The 21567-nt window shown below is 38.3% G+C and overlaps 1 protein-coding gene across 5 annotated transcripts in view; it reads right to left on the bottom strand.

The window, feature by feature from the left end:
• Positions 1-21567, bottom strand: part of Heph (hephaestin) — an 82360-nt gene that overhangs the window by 47961 nt on the left and 12832 nt on the right. For all 5 annotated transcript variants that reach the window (XM_036174483.1, XM_036174486.1, XM_036174484.1 and 2 more), the window contains 4 exons: positions 20733-20987; positions 18806-18974; positions 10384-10520; positions 8871-9002 (listed from right to left, as the gene is read on the bottom strand). In XM_036174483.1, the coding sequence (XP_036030376.1) occupies positions 8871-9002; positions 10384-10520; positions 18806-18974; positions 20733-20987 (693 nt within the window). The remainder of the gene's footprint in view (positions 1-8870; positions 9003-10383; positions 10521-18805; positions 18975-20732; positions 20988-21567) is intronic.

The raw sequence follows: 21567 nt of genomic DNA, 5'->3' as shown, positions 1-21567 counted from the left end.
TGAGAGGTATAGCACAGTGGCAGAACATTGGCTTAGCATGTGTGAAGTCCTGTTTTATCCTCAGCCACCATAAGGGGATAAGTCTCCATTTGTGCATATTGTACATCTATATGCATCACATAGGTTTTTACTTGTTTGTTTTCTTTTGTTGAGTCATTTACAAATAAACTTTACACCACCATAACCTCATTGTTGAAAATAGATCAGTAAGAATCTCCTATGATAGGACTTGACAGATGGCTCAGCAGTTAAGAGCATGTATTGCTCTTGCAGTAAACCTGAGTTCAGTTCCAAACACACACTTCAGGTGGCTCACAACTCACTCCAGCTCCAGGGGAACTGGACACCTCTAGCCTCCAAGGGCATCTGAATTCATGTGCACATACATAAACACATATATGTATAACTAAAAATAATAAAAGTGAACTTACTAACAGTGCCCCTGTAGCCACCTCATATACTATGAACCCAAGTAGCTACCACTGCTCTCCCTTCCTGCCTCTGTCCACTCACATCATCAAGTCTTAAGACTGATTGCCAGGACCAGCTACCTCTCCTCAGTCTGTATGTATCCCTTCCTCTGGCATTTACCAGATCCCAGCTCAATACCCAAAAGAGATACTCCAGTTATCACATATGAACCAGAGTCCCAGAGCCCTGTGAGCTGCCTGACTAGGACCCTCTAGTTGCCCTTTGGAGCCTTTAAACCCAGGACCAATCTACCCTGCCAAGGGAAACTTGCTCAAGACTCTTTAACCAAACCTAGATTAGGCTGTATTCCCAAATACCAGTTAAAGAGAGGAAATCAAGATTGCAATGCTACTATGAATTAACCCTGTCTAGAACATTGTAAAAACCTCTGCTAAAAGAAAAGTGAGTTGAACAAAAAAATTAAAGAAAAAAATCAACCATCAAAGTAACCCCAGATGTGTAAATCCTAATGCAGAGATAATAACAAGACAGGAAAAAGCAAAATAACATTCTATCTCTAAAACATAAATCCCATAGCAATATCTCCTGTTGAAAATAAATGAAGATACTTTCAGACAAAGAATTCAAAAGAATGATTATCACAATGGCAAACAAAATCAAAGAGGTGCCTGAAATAAGTAAGTCAATCCAAAACATGAAAATAGAGTTTAAAGTTTTAAAGAACGCCCAAACTGAAAAGATGCTGGAAACAAAAATCTCAAAAAGTCAATTAGAAGTGTTAGGGGAAAGCCTCACCAACAAAATGCATCATGCCAAAAACAGAGATTCGGGGATAGCAGACAAAGTAGAGGAATTGGATCATTTAGGAAAGTCAATGAAAAAATTAATACATATGAATGAAACATGTAAGAGCTTTGGGACACCATGAAAAAAATCTAGCCTTCAAATATGGGCAAAGAAGGAGAAGAATACCACAGTGAAGGTATAGAAAATATCTTTAGTAAAATCATAGAAGAAAACTTCCCAACCAAGAGAAAGAGATGCTCATCCAGGCACAAAAGGCCTAAAGAGCAACAAGCAGACAAGAATAGACATATTATAGTTAAAGCATTAAAAATAGAGGAAATGGTATTAAAAGATTCAAGAAAGATAACTCAAGTCACATTTAAAGGCAGGTCTATTAGTATTTAACAAAAGCCTTTAAAGCCAGAAAGGCCTAGAAAGGTGACTCCAAGTCCTGAGAGGTCACAATTGTCAACACAGAGTATTTATTTCACTCATAAAAACTATTAAAATTAAGGAAGAAACAAAATTTTCCATGGTAAAACTAGATTAAAGGAATTTATGACCAGAAAGCAAGATCTTCAGAGGACACTGGAAGCAATATTTCAACTTGAAGAGAAGAATAAACACAACCAAGAGGTCATAAGAAACAAAGAAGCAATGTCAGGACAGGTAATGAAAAGAGCTTTAAGAAAATAACAAATCAACAAAATGACAAGAACTAGGACATATTACTCAATAATAACTGAAGATTAGTTATCTTGATTCTATAATAAAAAGATATAGACTAACAGATTATATTAGAATAGAGGATTCATATTTTTGTCGCCTTCAAGAAATACACCTCACTATGAAACAGAGGTAACTCCTTAAGGTAAAGGGGTTAAAAATAGCATTCCAAGTAAATGAAACTGAACAACAAGCAGGGGTAGCTACTCTAATATCTGACAAAAATAGCCAGAGATTTATGGAGGATATTTCAGGATCCTTAAAGAAAAACACTACCAATGGGTAATTACAATCATGAACATAAACACACCAAACATATGGGTACTTGATTTCATAAAAGAATCACTATTAAAACTAAAACCATGGGTTCACCACAACATAGTGACAGTGGTTGACATCAATATCTGACTCTCACCAATTGATATGTCATCCAGAATTAACTAAACAGAGATATGCTGGAACTAGATAAAAAAGAAAAAAGTCAAATGGACCTAACAGAAATCCACAGAACATTCCACTCAAACATCGAAGAATACATACTCTTCTCAGCAGCCTATGGAATGTTTTCCAGAATAGACCGCATACTAATACTCAAAGGAAGACTCAGCAAATATTGGAAAACTGAAATCATATCCTGCATTCTAGCTGACTACAATAAAATAGAACTATATTTCAACAGCCAGAGAAATAACAGAAAGTATAAAAACTCATGGAAACTAAACAACACACAACTGAATAATAATTGGGTCAAGGACAAAGTTAATTCATTAAGGAAATTTTAAAAATTCCTAGAAGGTTTGAAGAGATGGCTGAGGTTATGTGTACTTGCTGCTCCTCAGAGGACCTGGGTTTGTTTCCTAGAACCCACATGGCAACTCCCAAGTGTCCATAGCCCTAGTTCCCATTACTCCAGTTCCAGCTTCCATGTGTACCAGGCATCCACATGGTGTACATGCATACATATAGGTAAAACACTCTTACACATAAAATTAAAAATAAACTTAAAAAACTTATTAAAAATGGAGGGAAATGAAAAGACCACATGTCAAAAAGCTATGGAACACAATGAAGGGAGTCCTAAGAGGAATGTTTATCACTAAAAAGTATGGGACTTCAAATAAACGCACTAATGATGCAACTAAAGGCCACGAAAAGAAGATCAAAAAACTAGATGGGAAGAGTTATCAAAATAAGGGCTTAATTAAATAACAAAACAGAAATGAAAAATTCAATACAATGAATCAACAAAGAAAAGAACTGGTTGTTTGAAAACATTAATAAACCTTTAGTCCAACTTACCAAAAGAAACTGAGGGTTCAAATTAAGAAAAATACAAATGAAGAGAGAGAGAGATTAGACCTTAAGGAAATTCAGAGAATCATGAGAATGTACTATAAAAATTTATATTCTATCAAGTTGGAAAAATCTAACAAATGCATACATTTACAGATACATATGGCCTGGCATATTTAAATACTCTACAAGAAATCTCCTATACCTGAACACATGTAACGAAGTAGCAGACTAGAAAACTAGCAGACAAAAACCAGTAGCCTTCATATAGAGGAAAAACATACCAAGAAAGAAATCAGGGAAATAATTTATTTCACAAATGCCTCAAAAAAAAAGTAAAATATCTCATACTAAATCTCACAAAGGATTTGAAAGACTTGTGCAATGCAAATTTTAAGACCCAGAAATAGGACATTAAATAAGACAGCAGAAGATGGAAAGACCTCACGTATTTATGGACTGACTGCATTAATACTGTAAAAATGGTTATTTTACCAAAAACAATTTACAGATTCAGTGAAATTCCCATCAAAATTCCAATGCAATTCTTCACCAAAATTGCAAAACAATCTTAAATTTCATATAGAAACACAAATGGCCTAGGATACATAATCCAAACACACAAACACAATCCAAAACAATTAAAGAACAGTTAGATGACTTATCACTAACTGAGATTCCAAATTGTGTTAGAGATCTATAGTAACAAAAGAGCACAATCCTGACAATAAAAGAGACACATTGTTTAATGGAATGGAATTGAGCTACAGATAAGCCCCACTCTGGCATCCATCTGATTTTTGACAAAGTGGTCATCAATAAACATTGGAGAAAAGACAGCATCTTTAGCAAGTGGTGATAGTCAAACCAGATATCTCTATGTAGAATGAAACTAGATCATTATTTCACACCCTGTACAAAACTTTACTCCAAATGGATCAAGAACCCCAACAGAAGAACAGAAAACCTGAATCTGACAGAAGAGAACATGGCAAATAGCCTTGAATTCATTGGCACAAGAAAGAACTTTGTGAACAGGACACTGATGCCACAGGCACTAAGATCAAAAATTAATAAATAGTACCTCATGAAACTGAAAAGCCTCTGTACAGCAAATAACACCATCATTATGTCGAACTTTCAGCCCACAGAATGGGAAACAATCTTTACCAAGTATTTATCTGATAGAAGGTTTGTGCAGATCATACTACAAAAAGAAAAATCTGATCATCAATGGAAATAGCCCAGTTAAAAATGTATACAGAACTAAGCAGTTCTCAAACAATGAAACCCAAATAGCTGAGAAAGGCACTTAAAAAGGTTCAATATCCTTAGTCACCAGGGAAATGCAAATTAAAACTACTTGAGATTTCTTCTTGTCCCAATCAGAATGGTCAAGATCAATAAAACAAATGGCAGCACATGCTGGTAAGGATGTAGAGAAGGGGGAACACTTATTCATTGCTGGTGGGAGTGCAAACTGGTACAGCCACTATGGAAATCAGTGTAGACATTCTTCAAAATCAAAAATACAGAAATCTACCACATGATCCAGTTATACCACACTTGGGCATATCCCCAAAGAATTCCTATCCTACCATAGAAATACCTACACATCCATGTTCATTGCTGTTCTATCCATAATATCTAGAAAATGGCAACATCCTAGATGTCCAACAACTGATGAATGGGTAACAAAAAGTGCTATATTCACACAATGTAATATTAAAGTTGTTTAGAAAAACACAAAGAAGCGAAATGTTCATGTAAATGGATAGAGTGATAAGGAATACTTCTGAATGAGGTAACCCAGGCCCAGAGAGACAAACAATGTTTTCTGCCATTTGTGGATATTGGCTTTGACTCTTTGGAGGGGAAATAGAATACAGTAATATTAAAGGGGAATAATTGTACAGGAAGAGTTGAATGGGAAAGAAAAGGACACAGCAGCACAGAGGAGAGAATAGAAAGATATAAGTAACACTTGAGACATTTTGAAAAAGTCACATGAGAAACCTAGTACTATAAAGGTTTCCTAAAATATACTCGTACACCATCAACCAAGAATTTAAATGGAGTTACTCCATAGCAGTGCAACATGTCCCTACTAGATACCACAGGCCAACAAATAGGTCTAATGACAGAAATGGGCTATTTTGGAGCTGCTGATAAGTAAATTCCAATTGACCCCTACATACTAAAGGCTTTTGCCAATGCTTTTGGTTACCCTCCACAACTGGATAGCAAAGCTCTGTTGCTGAAGCTACCATACACTTGAGTCATAGAGCATGGAGAAATCAAGCTGATACACCTGGAAACTTCAGACCTACTGGTTAGTTGTTATAATGTTAGGTGGTGATAAGAATGCCAGAGGAAGAGGAAAGGAACCAACCCTACCTAGCTATGAACCCTATGAGCTACAACAACGGCTGGCCTTGCAAGACATACCACTTGCACATTAGTGTTATTGGAGTAGCCAACCACTATGTGATTGGATTTAATGCCTGCACCACAAGTTGAAAGCCATACCTAGAATTATTATTGGGGCAAAGATTGTGTGTATAGACAAGTGATTGGCCCTAGGGGAGTACTATCATTCCACTAAATTGACATAATATGAAACTCACTCCTAATGACTGAAGTATATTTCTATGAAGAAATCAGTGCATCTCTCAACCCTCATCAGAGAAATTTCCTTTTGCAGTAGATAGTGATTAACACCGTAACTTGCAACTGGCCAAGGTATAGAGAAAAAGAGACTGGATATTCCTCAGCCCTAAACAGAACATTTATATCTGAGGCTCAGAAATAATCGCAAAAAGGGAGCAGAAATAACCTAAGAGGCAGATGTAGAGGATGGCTAGAAGTAAACTGTTTTCTGAACACAGCAGCGTAGCTGCACAAGCCAACTCACAGCAACTGAGAGAGCATGTGTAAGACCTGCACAGTGTCAAGCCAGACAAAATTCCATCCTGGAGAATGGAGTTAAATACAAAGTCCTATACCTAGCTAAGTATCTATTGGCTGCTTGGGAAGGGAGAGTCCATTTTGTTAAAGTCTATAGCCCTTAATGCATTGAAGACATTCCAGTGAAGGCCACACATCCAAGAGTATATGTGCAGCACAAATTGGAGTGGGGTTGTTGTTGTTGTTGATGATGATGATGTTGTTGTTGTTGTTGTTGTTTTAAAATACTAAGTTGGGTTGGTAGGGAAGTGGGGATGGATCTGGAAGTAATGGGTGGATAGGATGCATATAGTGATATTTTATTTGTACTGAAATGTGATTTTATTTGTATATTAATAAAGTTGCCTTGGGGTCAGAGCAAGCCATAGCAGAAGCTGGGTGGTGGTGCACGCATTTAATCCCAGCACTTGGGAGGCAGAGCTAGGCAGGATCTCTGTGTTCAAGAATACAGCCAGCATGGTGACACTCGCCTTTAATCTCAATACCAATCATAGAAAACCTGGAGGTCTGTACAGACAGGCAGTGACAAGGAGGTCATGTGGCTGGGTTTACAACCAATAAGAAGACACAAAAGAAAGTCTATATAAAAGAGGAAGTAGGCCTCTTGCAGAGAGGAAAGACAAAGCAGCAGTGAAGGGTAAGGTTTTCAGCTGTCAGCTATTGCTCTGACCTCTTGGCTTTTAACTCTGCAATTGGCTCTGTGTTTCTTATTTAACAAGACGGTTACATCTACAGATGCATATGATCAAAATGCATTGTATGAAACTCTCAGAGAACTAATAAAAATGAGAAAAAGTAAATCTTAAAGATTTTCTTCTGTACTATTAGAACAGTATTATCACAGCTAAGAAATTTCCCAATATCATTCAAGGACTAATCTAGGTGAAAACTTCTTAAGTTATCCCCAAAGTTTCTGCTGTTTCATTTTTTAAATTTTCTTATGACAGAATTTGACTAGGCAGCACAGGCTAGGCTAGGACTGAGTAGTAGCCCATGATAGCTTCACCCTTCCTGACAACCCTCTTCTATTTCCCAACTGCTATGATCATAGACATGAGCCATCACACCAAACTTGTTATGCTTTTTTGAGAGAGTCTCATTTTATAGCACCAGGATGACTTCAAACTTGTAAACATCCCAATAGCCTCTAAAGTGTTGGTATTACATGTGTGTTTACATATCTGAATTTGGAATGTTTCTTCAAGCTGTTTTTTTTTTTTATTTTTTTCTTTATTATTATGTGTTTTAAATTTTACACATCAGCCATGGGTTCCCCTGTCCTCCCCGCTCCCGCCCCCACTCCCACCCCTCCCCTCCATTCCCATGTCCTCCAGGATCAAGGCACCCCTGGGGATTCATTTAAACCTGGTAGATTCAGTACAGGCAGGTCCTGTCACCTCCTTCCAGACTGAGCAAAGTGTCCATGTGTTAAGCCCAAGGATTCAAACAGCCAGCTCATGCACTAAGGACAGATCCTGGTCCCACAGACTGGATGCCTCCCAAACAGATCAAGATATTCAATGGTCTCACTTATCCAGAGGGCCTGATCCAGGTGGGGGCTCCACAGTCTTTGGTTCATAATTCATGTGCTTCCATTCGTTTGGCTATTTGTCCCTGTGCTTTTTGCAATCTTGGATTCAACAATTCACGCTCTTGCAGACCCTCCTCTTTCTCGACAGTTGGACACCTGGAGCTCTACCTGGGGCCTGGCTGAGGATCTCTATGTCCACTTCCATCAGTTACCATGGACCGGGAGAAGTTTGCAGGTTGCACAGTATTGATTCATAAAAGAACAATATCTGAATGCTTTATGGAAAGTTCTTTTGTATTTGTTTACATCTTTGACATTTATATATTCAGTGCTTTCTACATGTTTATCTTAGAATGAGCATATGAAAATATCATCAGAGAAAATAAGAAATTACAGAGTAATCTCACATATAGGATTCTATTATGTCATATATCCACCCCAAAATTAAGCTGATATACACATTTATATGTTACTATTTAAATACTAGTGATATTTAAAACTACTAAAAACGTTATAAAAAGTTAAAAGCCTAAGCAATAGAGGCTAAAGTAAACAAACTATGGAAAATCCAAGTCAGAGTGTTACATGGTCACTAAAATGTTACATTATGATTGTAGACAGACACAGTGCAATGTAGACACTAGCAGAATGAAAAACTGTTCAAATCGTATCATCTCGTTTCTTAAATATATATTATAATTACAGAAAAATATTAAAAGGCATGTGAAAATGCACATAACAGTTTGCCTATGAATGATTATTGTTTTATAATTTTATATATTTACATTTTTCAAACATTCATGATGTGTACATTTTATAAGAGTATACTTAAGTGTATTTTTATTTTGTTCCTGAAAATAGAACGCTAGACTTTGCCCATGCAGAATATAAACACTATCATTAAGCTATACCTGTGCCTTCTAAAAATACTTTTTACAAATCTATATTTTCAGAGATCATTTCTAAAAATACTTTTTAAAAAAGTTTTTTATTATTAATGACTTGGGCTCTGCTTCACTGTTCCATCATTCATTCATTCATATGACGACAAACTTTGCTCTTTCTCCCAACTCTTCATTTATTTTTCTCCTACAGCCACCTGAAGCCTACACTGTTGTAAACCCTTCCAGCTCACCATCATTGTACACAGTGCCCTCGTAGTCTTTCTCATAAAAGACGCCATGGGGCTGCATGCTGAATGGCTTGGAAGCACGGTTGTAGAAGACCACCTGGATGGTGTCACCCACTTCAGCTCTTATCACTGGTCCTGGAAAATGGAAAACAGAGACCATGCGAATGAAAACAAAAGTTGAAGAATGGGGAAAAGGGGTAAGGAGAGAAAATGTAATGTAATATACACAAGATAGAGAATGCTTCCCTTTAAAATAATCTGTTTTAAGCATCATGCTATTTATAATAATAAAAAGCACTATTAAATCCATTATCTCTTATGATTCTCATGTGTTAATCTAAAGTATAATAGGAGGGGTTATTACCTCCATTTTACAGATGAAATAACTTCAGGGAAGAAGCGCTGACCTATAAAAATTCAAATAACAATTACAGAGCCAGAAACTATTCTACACCACAGTCAGATCCAATTCCATTAGTCCTGAATTTATTCTCTGCTCTGCCACAGTCATATTTCCTAGTAAGTTCCATCTAAGATCTGAGGTTACCAAAATCTTAATCAAATTCTAAGCAAAGAGAACACAGGTCTGGAAATAGGTAGTCTAGGCAAAACTTTTGCTACTTATTATCACTTTCATTCTGACTTGGGTCACTATGAAGGGTACCAAGACAATAGCGTGACTGTTTCTACTGACTCTACTCCAAGTTTAGACCTTCTAGCTTGGTTTCCTAGTTCAATTTCCACATGCTCTTCATAACTGAACAACTGGGTATACATACAGAACACTGGCCAACAAAAACTCCTTCACATATACTAATACCTATCTTTTCTAGGGATATTTTCTCCTTACACTTCCCTGTTCAACCAATGTATTGTTCCTTTTCAATCCAGAATCAACTGCACACAAATATCCCTAGGGTATTATACTAGTTCCAAAGTTTTCTACCAATTGATCTATTTCATAGTGATTAAACCACATATAACCTTCCTATATTATATCAATACTGTGATTAAGACCTTTTAGGTATAGTCTCCAAGATCATATAGAAAGCCTAGTTCTTTATCCCTAATAATAATGAACATGTCTATATATAGTGGGAGTATTTTTCTGGCTCTACACTACCAAAATTCTGGATGGTCTTACTGTCTTTAAATAGTTCCTCAAGAAAATCTAAGCAGAGGCAATTCACAGAATGGAATTGGTACCATAGTGGAATAGACGGTATTACCAAAACATTTTATTAGTCAAAGTTTGAGAAATGGTATATAATTTCCATTTCCATCTTGAACATTTATCATAAACAAAAATAACCTAAGACTCTCAGAAGTCTTACAGAAAATCTCTATCTGACTATGCTTAAAACATATTGATTGCCAAACACACTCAGATCTGGCCACCAATTACAAACACTCATTTCTTGGGACTCAGCTTGGGAGAGGCTCTTACACAGTCTTCACTTGTGTCCTACTCACTTTGTCTCTAGTTCATGAATTTTGAGAGTTAAAGATTCCTCACCCAGTATTCCAAGATGTGTTTCTTCCTCTTGATGTACCCTTTCCTGGAAGGTCTCATCTTGGAAGGCTTCATATCGAACTTTCCAGTAAGTACCTCCAATTCGGGTAGAGCTCTTCTGGAAGTACTTATCTGGGCCACTGACATGGAAGAGGGTAAATGTTATATGAATTCATGGAGTATCAAATAGATACTAACCAGGCAGCAGTGGCGCACGCCTTTAATCCCAGGACTTGGGAAGCAGAGCCAGGTGGATCTCTGTGAGTTCGAGGCCAGCCTCGGCTACAGAGTGAGTTCCAGGAAAGGCACAAAGCTACACAGAGAAACCCTGTCTCAAAAACAAACAAAAACCAAATAGATACTAAGTACACAAACATCTAGATCTTTATGAACCACCTAGATTAAGTTCATAACAATGAAGACACCTTCTCTGGTGACAGCACTAATAAGTAGTATACAGCTTCTGCTCGAACATTTCCAAAGACAAAGATCTTATTTTCAGAAAATGTACTACAGTACATTTAATAATTGGAGATATTCTTTATAGAAAGGTGAACTATTATTGCTTCTAAGTTCTATATACTGAGACTGGTACAGTCCTCCAGATTGCACAGTCCTTATCTGTTCTTTTACTTTTCTTCATCTTTTTTCTTTTCATTTTTTCCTTTGGAGTCCATTAATCATCACAAAAATTCAAGAAATACAACAAAAGAGAAAGTAACTGTCCAACGTCTAAGAACACAGAGCTATTGAGAGCAGCATATGACACTTAAATACCAGCTGTACACAGGCTGCAGGATTTTCATCTTGATGAGCATAGCTACTGGCCTGTGAGGAACACAGCAGGGAGGGGAGACAGTGGGCAGAGAAATTATGTTAACTGCTGCATTGCTGCATGATGACTGCATTGGACATGCTGGTTTCCTTCAAAGTCCCCCCCCCCTTTTTTTTGAGAAGGTAGCCATGAGAACAAAGTGGAAGGCAGCATAGATGGCCAGGAAGATTTAGGTGTTGCTTTTCCTATAGATGGTTGTTAAATTTCCACACCCGCCTCCCACAATCAGCTAGCCAAAATTGGATATTCATGGTAAACTCGGTCTCACTGATTAGTTTCAAAGAGTTCATTAGCCCTCATTTTCTGTTGGTTTCACTGGATGGCTGATATTCAGCCCTGAGCTGTATGAGAGGATATGCTGCTACCCAGTTTCTGAGGCCCACCAGTGGAAGCTCTGAAGATTATCTTGGGCTTCCCAAAGTCCTTTGCCAACAGTCTTCTGTGTCCAAGTTCACTCGCCTACTATGAAGAAGTTTCCTGAGCTCTACTGACACCTCCTCTCTGGATAGTCTCCAGAAACTGGGCATTGGATGGGTTCTGGTAACTTCTATCCATTTAGAAATTTCTGAGACCACCATTTTTAAATGAGTGGATTTTATTTCAGAGCTTCGCAGTACATGGACATCTTGACTGGAACACTGGTTCCTTTCTCCTTCCACACAGGTAGACTCTCTCTGGTGCTTCCCCAAGGCAATAGCCACCCACAACAATTAATGTCCACTTACTGGTCTCTCTAGAGATCATGACCACTTGCTCCAGAGTCATGTGTCTGTGTTTCTTGGCATTTTAAAAGTGATCATTCACTAGCTCATAGATCTTTTCTTCCTAGGAGGTCCAAAAGTTTCTTATCTGCTTCTCCCTGAACAGCTAGCAAAGAACCCCTGGTGTCCTTATCTTGTCATGAATAAAGTCTCTGAAAATGTCACCCTATTATCACTGGAACTTGTGCCTCTGGACACTTAACTTTATGGTCAAAATGTCTTTAGATCCTGGCTGCTAAAAAAACAAAAACAAAAACAAAAACAAAAACAAAAAACACCTCACTAACATAATCCTAGGCAGGCAGGTGGAAGGAACAGCAGAATCTAGCTTCGTCAGCATCAGAAACCCCCAAGAACTTCTCTATGTCCTTATACATCCTGCCATCACAAGATCATCTTTATCCCACATATACCCCGAATTTCTGTAGACAAATGAAGGGACTGTCTCTCTATAATATACATTTTATTAGTAAATTGCCATTTGTTCTTCAAGCTCACTGAGAAACTGGCTCTAGAGGTGGCATTTGCCCCTCCCCTTTCAGACCCAAGCCTGTTTGTCTTAAAGTATCTTCCAAGACCACTTGTTCAGGGACAGGCTGGTCCCCCAGCCCTGTGAGAAAGTTAAATGAGAAGAGCAAAACATGACAAGAGAATAGAAGAAGGGTACATGGTTAGAATCAAAACGTTGTGTCCTTGAACATAGCTAGAAGACAAATAATAAAAGTACTTTCCCAAAGCAAAAGCTATTGCTTATCCTATGATATAAAAATATAACATGATATAAAAACTAGGAACATAGCCGGGTGGTGGCGCACACCTTTAATCCCAGCACTAGGGAGGCAAAGCCAGGCAGATCTCTGTGAGTTCGAGGCTAGCCTGGGCTACCAAGTGAGTTCCAGGAAAGGCGCAAAGCTACACAGAGAAAGCCTGTCTCGAAAAACCAAAAAAAAAAAAAAAAAAAAATACTAGGAACAACTAATTAGAAGTCTCTCTAAGGAGAAGACATTCTACCTGGAACCCTCTTTATTGGTTAGAGGCTCCAGCTTACTGCTTTGGTTTCCAGGGTCTGCCCAGGCAGTTTCTGTTGGATGATATACACGGCTGAGCTTATGCTCCATCATCTCTCTTCTGCTTGTTTGTTTTATTCCTTTATTCCTAGTTGTTGTATGCTTAACAAAAGCCACTCATTCAAAACCAAATGCACAGCTACAATGGACCATTCTCCATATGGAACACTCTCCCTAGGCAGTAGGCAGATGTTAAGCAATCTTGAAATCTGCTTGTTGGTTTATTTGTTTGTTTGTTTGTTTGTTTTTAAAAACTCTGCTATGAAAGAATGGAACACTATCAAATTCTGTGTGCAAAATCTGCATTTCTCTAATACCAAAACAAGATAAAGGCACGAACACACAAAAAATAAAAATATATAATATAGAACAATCTCACTGATAAGCATAGATACTATATTTCTTAATACTCACAAATGAAATTAAAGAATACATCAAATATGTCATTACCATGATCAACTTGACATTATTCCAGAGATATGCAAATTAAAATGTAAAAATCTGTAGTCTACCTATACACCAAGAGTAAACACACTGAGAAAGAAATCAAGAAAGCTATCCCATTCAAAAGTGTCTCCAAAATTACTTTGAAATAAATGTAACCAAAGAAGCAAACAACCTCTACAATGCAAACTTTTAAACACTCAAGAAAGAAATTAAACAGACTCCAGAAGATGGAAAAAATCATACGCTCATGAACATGAAGAATTAATATTGTGAAAATGGTTATGCTACCAAAGGCAAGCTATGGATTCAATGCAACGTCCATCAAACTTTTGTCACCCTGCACAGAAACAGCAAAAATAAAAACCTTAAAATTCATTTGAACGCATGAAAGATCCCATATCATGAAAGCAATTGCTGAACACTCAAAAAAATAATACTATAGGCTTCTATCATAATTGATTCAAGTTACATTACAAACTTATAGTAATAACAATAATTAAAGAAAAGGCATGAATTTGAAAGAGCAAGGACAGGTTTGTGGGAGGATTTAGAGGAAGGAACGGGAAGGGGAAAATAATGTAATTACACTATAATCTCAAAAAGTAAAAAGAAAAAAAAAACAGCAACAACAAAAACAGAAACAGAATGGTACTGTAACAAATACTGACATGTAGATAAATGAAACACAATGAAAGATTCACACATAAGCCCACCCACTCAGTTACAGTGCCCTGAATTTTTACAAAGATGCCAAAAATACATGGTGGGGAAGAGACAGACTTTTCAACAAACAGTGCTAGTAAAATAGGATGTCCACATGTAGAAGATTGAAATTAGATTTCTATTCCTCACCCTGCACAAAAATCAACTCCAAATGGATCGAAGATCTTAACATAATGCCTGAATTTCTGAACAGCTAGAGGGTAAAGAAAGGAAAATAATAAAACTGCATAGCCATAGATAATGGCTTTCTGAGGACTACAGTCACTTAGAATATAAGGCTGACACTGAGAAATGGAAACACATGAAATTAAAAAGAAAAATTTTGTACAACAACAGAAACAGATAACCAAGTGAAAATAAATCCTACATGACTGGAGAAAGTCTTGGTTAGATGATGTTTGACAGAGGATTTATAGATATATAATAAACCCAAAACACCAACAAAATGTTAAAAAGTCAAGCAACCCAATCAAATAAGTGAGCAAATACAATGAATAAACAAGTTCTCTTTAAAAACAAAACAAAACCTCTTTTGTATGTGTTGTGCTGCATGTGCATATGATGCATGCATATATGTATGTAAGTACATATGCCCATGTGTGTAGATGAAAAGTCCAGAGGTAGACAGTGTCTCTTGCTCTCTCACCTTACTCCCTTGAGATAGGATCTCACTTGCCCATTCACTAGGCTTGATGGCTTTTGGGATCCACCTGTCTCTACTCCCCATTGTTGGGGTTTATAAGCATGAGTAGCTATGTCCAGCTTTTTGTGAAGTTCCTAGACATTCAAACTCAAGTCCTCATGCTTGCAGAGCAAATACTATTCCCAACTGAGCCGTCTACACAGCCCCCAAACAGACAGTTCTCAAAAGATGAATACAAACAGCCAATAAAACCATATAAAAAATATGTTCTTCCTCACCAGTCATCTCAGAAATACAAATTCAAAACTACACTGAGTTTCCATCTTACCTCTGACAGAATATTAATCATCAAGACAAGAAACAACAGTAAATGTTGACTCAGGTGTGGACACAAGGAAACTTTTATACACTGTAGGTTGGAATGTAAACCAGTCAAGCCACTATGGAAATCAGTATGGAAGGTGAGAGAGAGAGAGAGAGAGAGAGAGAGAGAGAGAGAGAGAGAGAGAGAGAGAGAGAGAGAGAACATCACCTTAAAATAGCTCTATCGTGTATGTAATGCAGGTGTACCATGGCTAGGTATTTACACAAAAGACCACAAATCAATATATCACAAAGATACTTTCTCATCAGTGTTTACTGAAGCATTATGCACAACAGCTAAGCTATGAAACCTACTTATGTGCCCAACAACACAGAAATGGATAAGGACAATATTGTATGTGCACACAATGGAATTTTTCAGCCATAATACAGAATGAAGTTACACTTAATTGCAGAAAAAAATGGATACAACTGGAGATAATCATATTAATCAAATTAATCTAGTTTCAGAAAGACATATATTGTATGTTTTCTATCCTCTGTGGTTCCTAGATTTTTATATAGTCACTTAAAATCATGCATGTATATATGACAGAAAAGATGATTCAGAAATAAAGGGAATTTCTGTTCACAGAAATAAATGATACTGATAGGAGAGGGAAGGAGTGAGAAGAGGGAGGTTAGGGAAGAACAAGGTGAGAATGACATACTTAACATATAGTACATACACCTGAAAGGAAAAATTAAAAAGCAAAATATCAAATAAATGTCTATACTTTTATATTGTGATCCCTTCTGATATTCATTTTCCAATAAACAAGCAAAAAACATTAGGAATGAGCCAATCTGACTTTCTAATTAGCCACTATGAAACGCCTTGCTGCCAGAGCTGCCGCAGGAAAAAGGAGTATCAGTCTAACAGGCTGCCAGACTCTACTTGTAGCAGCACCAACTGTGGATGCCTTGAGATACAAAGATTACAACTGATTGATTGTCTTGGCTCCTAGAGGTACAGTTCTAGCCAAGACTGTCTGAAATAGTTCATGCCAGACTTTTTGCAATCAGAAGCCTTGATAAACCATTTCTACCTTACTCAAATGGGGAATCCTTTCCATGGTGTGGGAAGGGGGTTACACAGTATTGTGACTGATCTAAAGCACTGCCTAATTGACTGGGATTGTTGTAAAATGAATGGTTATGTTGACAAATCAAATGACTATGACTTGTTCCACACATACCCCTTCCCAAACTATAGAATCAGTCAGCCTAGGCTTACTCCAAAAGTTAGCTAGAAGACACTATACTGTGCTTCCTCTCCTATATTGCAATATTGGCTCCAGCAAATATTTCTCTCATGTGGTATTTTTACCTATTTTTTTTGTGTAGTCTGAAGTGGTAATGTAAAGATCTAGTAGTGGTAGTAGTCTAAACTAACAAGTTTGTATTCCTTGAGATAAAGATTGATACCATAGACTAACCCATGCACTGCCTGGTTGTTTGGTAGTTGAACAAATTCCTGCCTTTGACAATAACTTGATATCAGATCGGTGACTGACAGATGAAGAATCTACACAGGTATTGCTTGAATCCAACACCATCCAGTGCCACCCATGGGCTCTGTACAAACCCAGCATTGCCCAGTACCACATTTATTTCAAATGTTGCTTCTGATCCATGATACTGGGTTCCTGTTGACTAGCCCAGCATGCATTTCTGAGCCCCAAGCTTCCAAACACAAACTGTTGCTGCTTTCATTGTAGCTTGATAGATGAAGGAGAACTGGCAGCCTTGAAGGCAGTCTCAGAAGCTAGAGCCACATTTCTAGGTGGGATTCCAAACAGACCTGCTTGTACCCATGCCTAGTTTGGGAGCCCAGGGCCAGGATTCCCAGTATAGAGCACTGGCAAATGCCATTTGATAGCTGAAGAAATGGTATATGTGGAGGCCTTACACCTGCACAGTGGCAGTGCCCAAAGGCCTGAATCCACCCAACAGTGTCAACATAATAGCTGCAGAATATCTGATAATTCCACCTGGGATCCCATACATCATCAAGGATTCTGCTTTCAGTAAGAGATAGATTCGCTATGCCTAAATGATTCCTACCATGCCCTATGTCCAGTTTCTGAACAACACTGACTCCCAAGCAATAGCAGGTACTCCAGATGCACTATGACCCCAGCAAGTAGAAATTGAGAGCCCAAATTTTTGCAGAGAACAATGACAGCTGGAGAAATAAATAAATGGTTTGAAAGGAGCCAGGTCAGAAAGAAGACAGGGAGTGAAAGTAGAAAGACTGAGAGAGCAGGATGAAAGAAGGCAAAAGAAAGAACCCATAGTCCCTGGTTACTAATAGAGTTTCAAAGAGCTTCTAAATCTTCAGGGTCAAGGGCTTAAGATTCCAGACTAAGAAACATAAAATTAACCGTTGCCAAAAGCCAAGAATCCATATACTCTTGGGCTACTAAGTGCCCCATTGTTAAATCCAGCATAAGGATTGCAATATAAGAGGTTGATGCTTCTGCTGCTTTTATCTGCCTGCTGCTATCACTTGCTGCTGTCAAACACTGAAAACAAGCCAAAAGATGCTAGATACCAGCATTTGAAAACTTCTTGCCTGTCTGTGATTTCTATGCAGGTAGAGTGACTGGATCCTAAGCCAGCTGCTGCATTTCACCTTCCAGTCAACCCAGCCCAATCTTGTTTAATATCCCCTTATTCTCACTTATCAACAATGTCTTTAGATGGGTACATTAATGTATGCTTTCAGTCCTCAGATGATGTAGTCCCAGCTACTCCAGAAACCAAGGCAAAATGATCACTTGAGCCAGCCAGAGAAACATAGTTAGAGCCATTGTTATTAAAAGAAAATAAAAACTCTTTCCCTCTAACATAAAAACCCACTAAGTAGGTAAGCCTAGATAGGGCTTTTAGATGACACTCCAGAAGGCCAGTGCCAACTTTTAAAGTTTCTCTATATTCATTCCATTGCTTACTGAAAGAATGGTATCCAAGTATCTTCCCCATGCCTTGCCCTAGTCATCTACTAAGTGCCACCTCTGTGAAAGAACTCACATTGCCAATGAGCCAATACGTTGGAAACTTAGCAACTGACTAAAGAACTAACCTTCTGCTCTAACTTTTGTAAATGTGGCTTATATATAAAGGAAAGGAAACTAGAGAAGTTCCTACAAAAGGATGGATGTGGACTCACCACAAGCAGCCCCTTCTTCTCCATCAATTTCTTAGGGTGTTTTTGTTAAATACCCATGCTCAATTGTTTTCTTCAGAATAGGATAAGAAAAGAGCAAGGAGGCAAATAATTGATAAAAATAAAGAAAAGTAATTTCAATTGATGAGGAAGTGGTCCCACCTGGGCTTTCCCTTCTAAATATGGCCATGTATTCAGGAGTAACAACCTCAAATTCTATTTGGAATGTTGAGTATATGATGTAACCTTGCAAAAGGCTTGCTACATACTGCAAAAAAGAGAACCACCAGAAATCAGATAACAATAGCAATTCCATCTAGGCAAGATTGTGACCCTCCAAGTAAAGAGAGATTTCAAGGAGGAGTATAACAGGTGTTTGGGTAGGAGTAGGTACAGGAACCCTCTGTCTCTTACCTTCCTGGCTCTCTCAAACTCTTGCCAGTTCTCCCATCATGCCCTATTGGGCCATAGTCCCACTGAATCTCATGGGCCTCAATGAAGTATTGACGAACTTTGCCTGTGAGTTGGTCCACAGGTGCGTCCATGGAGCAAGAGTCGACTTTGTAGAGGGCCTGCATGCCACCTGGAAAAAATACACATCTTTCCCTTTCTACTGCTAAGATTCCTACTCAGAGGATATACTCGTCCTTGTTTTGTCTCCTCCCATTGTCTTCTAATTTCTTTCTTTCTTTTTTTTTTTTTAAGGAAGTTGGATTGTGGTCTGCATCTTTAAACACACTTTTAAAAAAAAAAAAGATTTATTTATTCATTATGTATACAGTATTCTGCCTGCTTGTGTCCCTGCAGGCCAGAAGAGGGCGCCAGATCCCATTACAGATGGTTGTGAGCCACCATGTGGTTGCCGGGAATTGAACTCAGGACCTCTAGAAGAGTAGTAGGTGCTCTTAACCACTGAGCCACTTCTCCAGCACCTCTTCTAATTTCTTTACCTCTATCTCCAAATAAGCCACTTTGCCTGACTCAACAGTCTGGCTAGTAGAAAGAGTGAGTGAAGGCAATCACTGACACATTTACCAGATCTTCATACTTGGCTCTGCAAAAGATCTATGTTGCAGCAACATCATAAAGACTCAAGTCAGGAGACCCAAGTTTAAGCCAACTATGCATCACTAACTATAAGAACTTAGGAAGGCCTCAGTCTGAACATACATCTTTTGTAAATGAAGAGAATAAGGAAGTATGCCTCAGAGTGTTTGGTGGAATTTGGACATTGGGACTTTGGATTAGAAAAGCAGTTTGAATTCTTTAAGTGGGGCTTAATGGACAATCCTAATAGGAACCAGGAGGACAGTGGTACTGAGGGTGATATGAACTGTGGGGGCCTTGCTCAAGAGGTATTGGAGGAGAAGAATATTAGTATGTGGCTGAGAGACTGGTTTTTTTTTGTTTGTTTTTTTTGTTTTTTTTTTTTTTTGGCAAAACAGAACCTGATGAAGATATAATTGAACAAGGGGTCCTTGTTCCAGTCCCAGAAAGCAGCAATTTGCCAAGCTAGTTTTGGGCTTGCTTTGGTCCAGTATTTCTTCACTATGCTCCCTTTCCTCCCTTTTGGAATGGTAACGTATATCCTGTGCCATTATATGTTAGAGGTATGTGATCTGCTTTTTATTTTGATTTTATAGGGGGTTATAGCTAAGAGATTGCCATGAGGCTCAGAAGAGACTCTAAACTTTGGACTTTCCCAGGGTGAAAACTGTTAATAGACTACAGGGACTTTTGAAGTTATAATAATGTGTTTTGCATTATGATATAGCTATAAGCCCATGGGAGGCCAGGGAGTGGAATGTGGTAGTTTCAATACAAATGGACCCCATAGGTCCATAAGAAGTGGCACTATTAGGAGGTGTGGCCTTGTTGGAGTGGGTGTGGCTTTGTTGGAGGAAGTGTGTCACTAGGGGGTGGGTTTTGGGGGGGGTCTCAAATACTCAATCCAGGCCTAGTATGACTATCACTTCCTACAGATACAGATGTAGAACTCTTAGCTACCTCTCCAGCACTATGTCTGCCTGCATGCCACCATGTTTCCCACCATGACGATTATGGACTAAACCTCTAAACAGTAAGCCAGACCCCAATTAAATGTTTTCCTTTATAAGAGTTGCTGTTTCTTCTTGGCAATAAAACCCTAACTGAGACAGGAAGATTAAGCCCAAAAATTACTTCTAAATTTACCCAGCACATTAATGGCAGAGTAAAGGAATCCAACTTCATTCTAGTTACTTATATCAAGAAGCCTTGAGATGGCTCCAAGCTAGAAGCCTCACTTCCTACTGACCATTAACTACACTTCCCTCACATATTCCAAAATTTTAGACCTTACTTTTCAAGTGGCTGTTCACTTCACAGCTAATTAACCAGGTTCCAGATCTCTGAGGCACCATCTCAGCAGTCACAAAGGTTGCTGGAAAAATGTGAGCAACATCAGTGCGGTGTCCACGGGTAGTCAACATCTGTCCATGGAAGAAAACTGTGTGGACGTCTACTTCATTGCCCATGCCAAACAAGTGCCAGGCTACACGCTTCTGTGCACACATGCTCAACTCAGGTAAGTTCCCAAAGACAAACCCATTGATTGCTGCAGAAGAAAATTTCAGAAATTAGGAAAAGACAGATAAGTGGGAAAAGCCTTTTACCATCTGATAAAAAGAGTAGATAGCATTCAAATGACATTTTAAAGAGAACACTGTAGATGTCACCATCTTGTTAAATAAGAAACACAGAGCCAAATACAGAGTTAATAGCCAAGAGGTCAGAGCAACAGCTAAGAGCTGAAAACCTTACCCTTCACTGCTGCTGCTATCTTTCCTCTCTGCAAAAGGCCTACTTTCTGTGTGTTTTTCCTTTTTATAGACTTTCTGTTCTGCCTTCTCATTGGTTGTAAACCCAACCACATGACCTCCTCATCACTGCCTGTCTGTACAGACCTCCAGGTCTTCTATGGTTGGTATTGAGAATAAAGGCATGTGTCGCCATGCTGGCTGTATCCTCGAACACACAGAGATCCACCTAGCTCTGCCTTTCAAGTGCTGGGATTAAAGGCGTGCACCACCACCACCCAGCTTCTGCTATGGCATGCTCTGACCCCAAGGCAACTTCATTAACATACAAATAAAATCATATTTCAATACAAATAAAATATCACCATAGCACAATGC

Source organism: Onychomys torridus, chromosome X (genome assembly GCF_903995425.1).
Source record: "Onychomys torridus chromosome X, mOncTor1.1, whole genome shotgun sequence".
NCBI classification, from domain to species: Eukaryota; Metazoa; Chordata; class Mammalia; order Rodentia; family Cricetidae; genus Onychomys; species Onychomys torridus.
The sequence above is the reverse complement of the archived record's forward strand: the minus strand, read 5'-3'. Positions and strand labels throughout refer to the sequence as shown.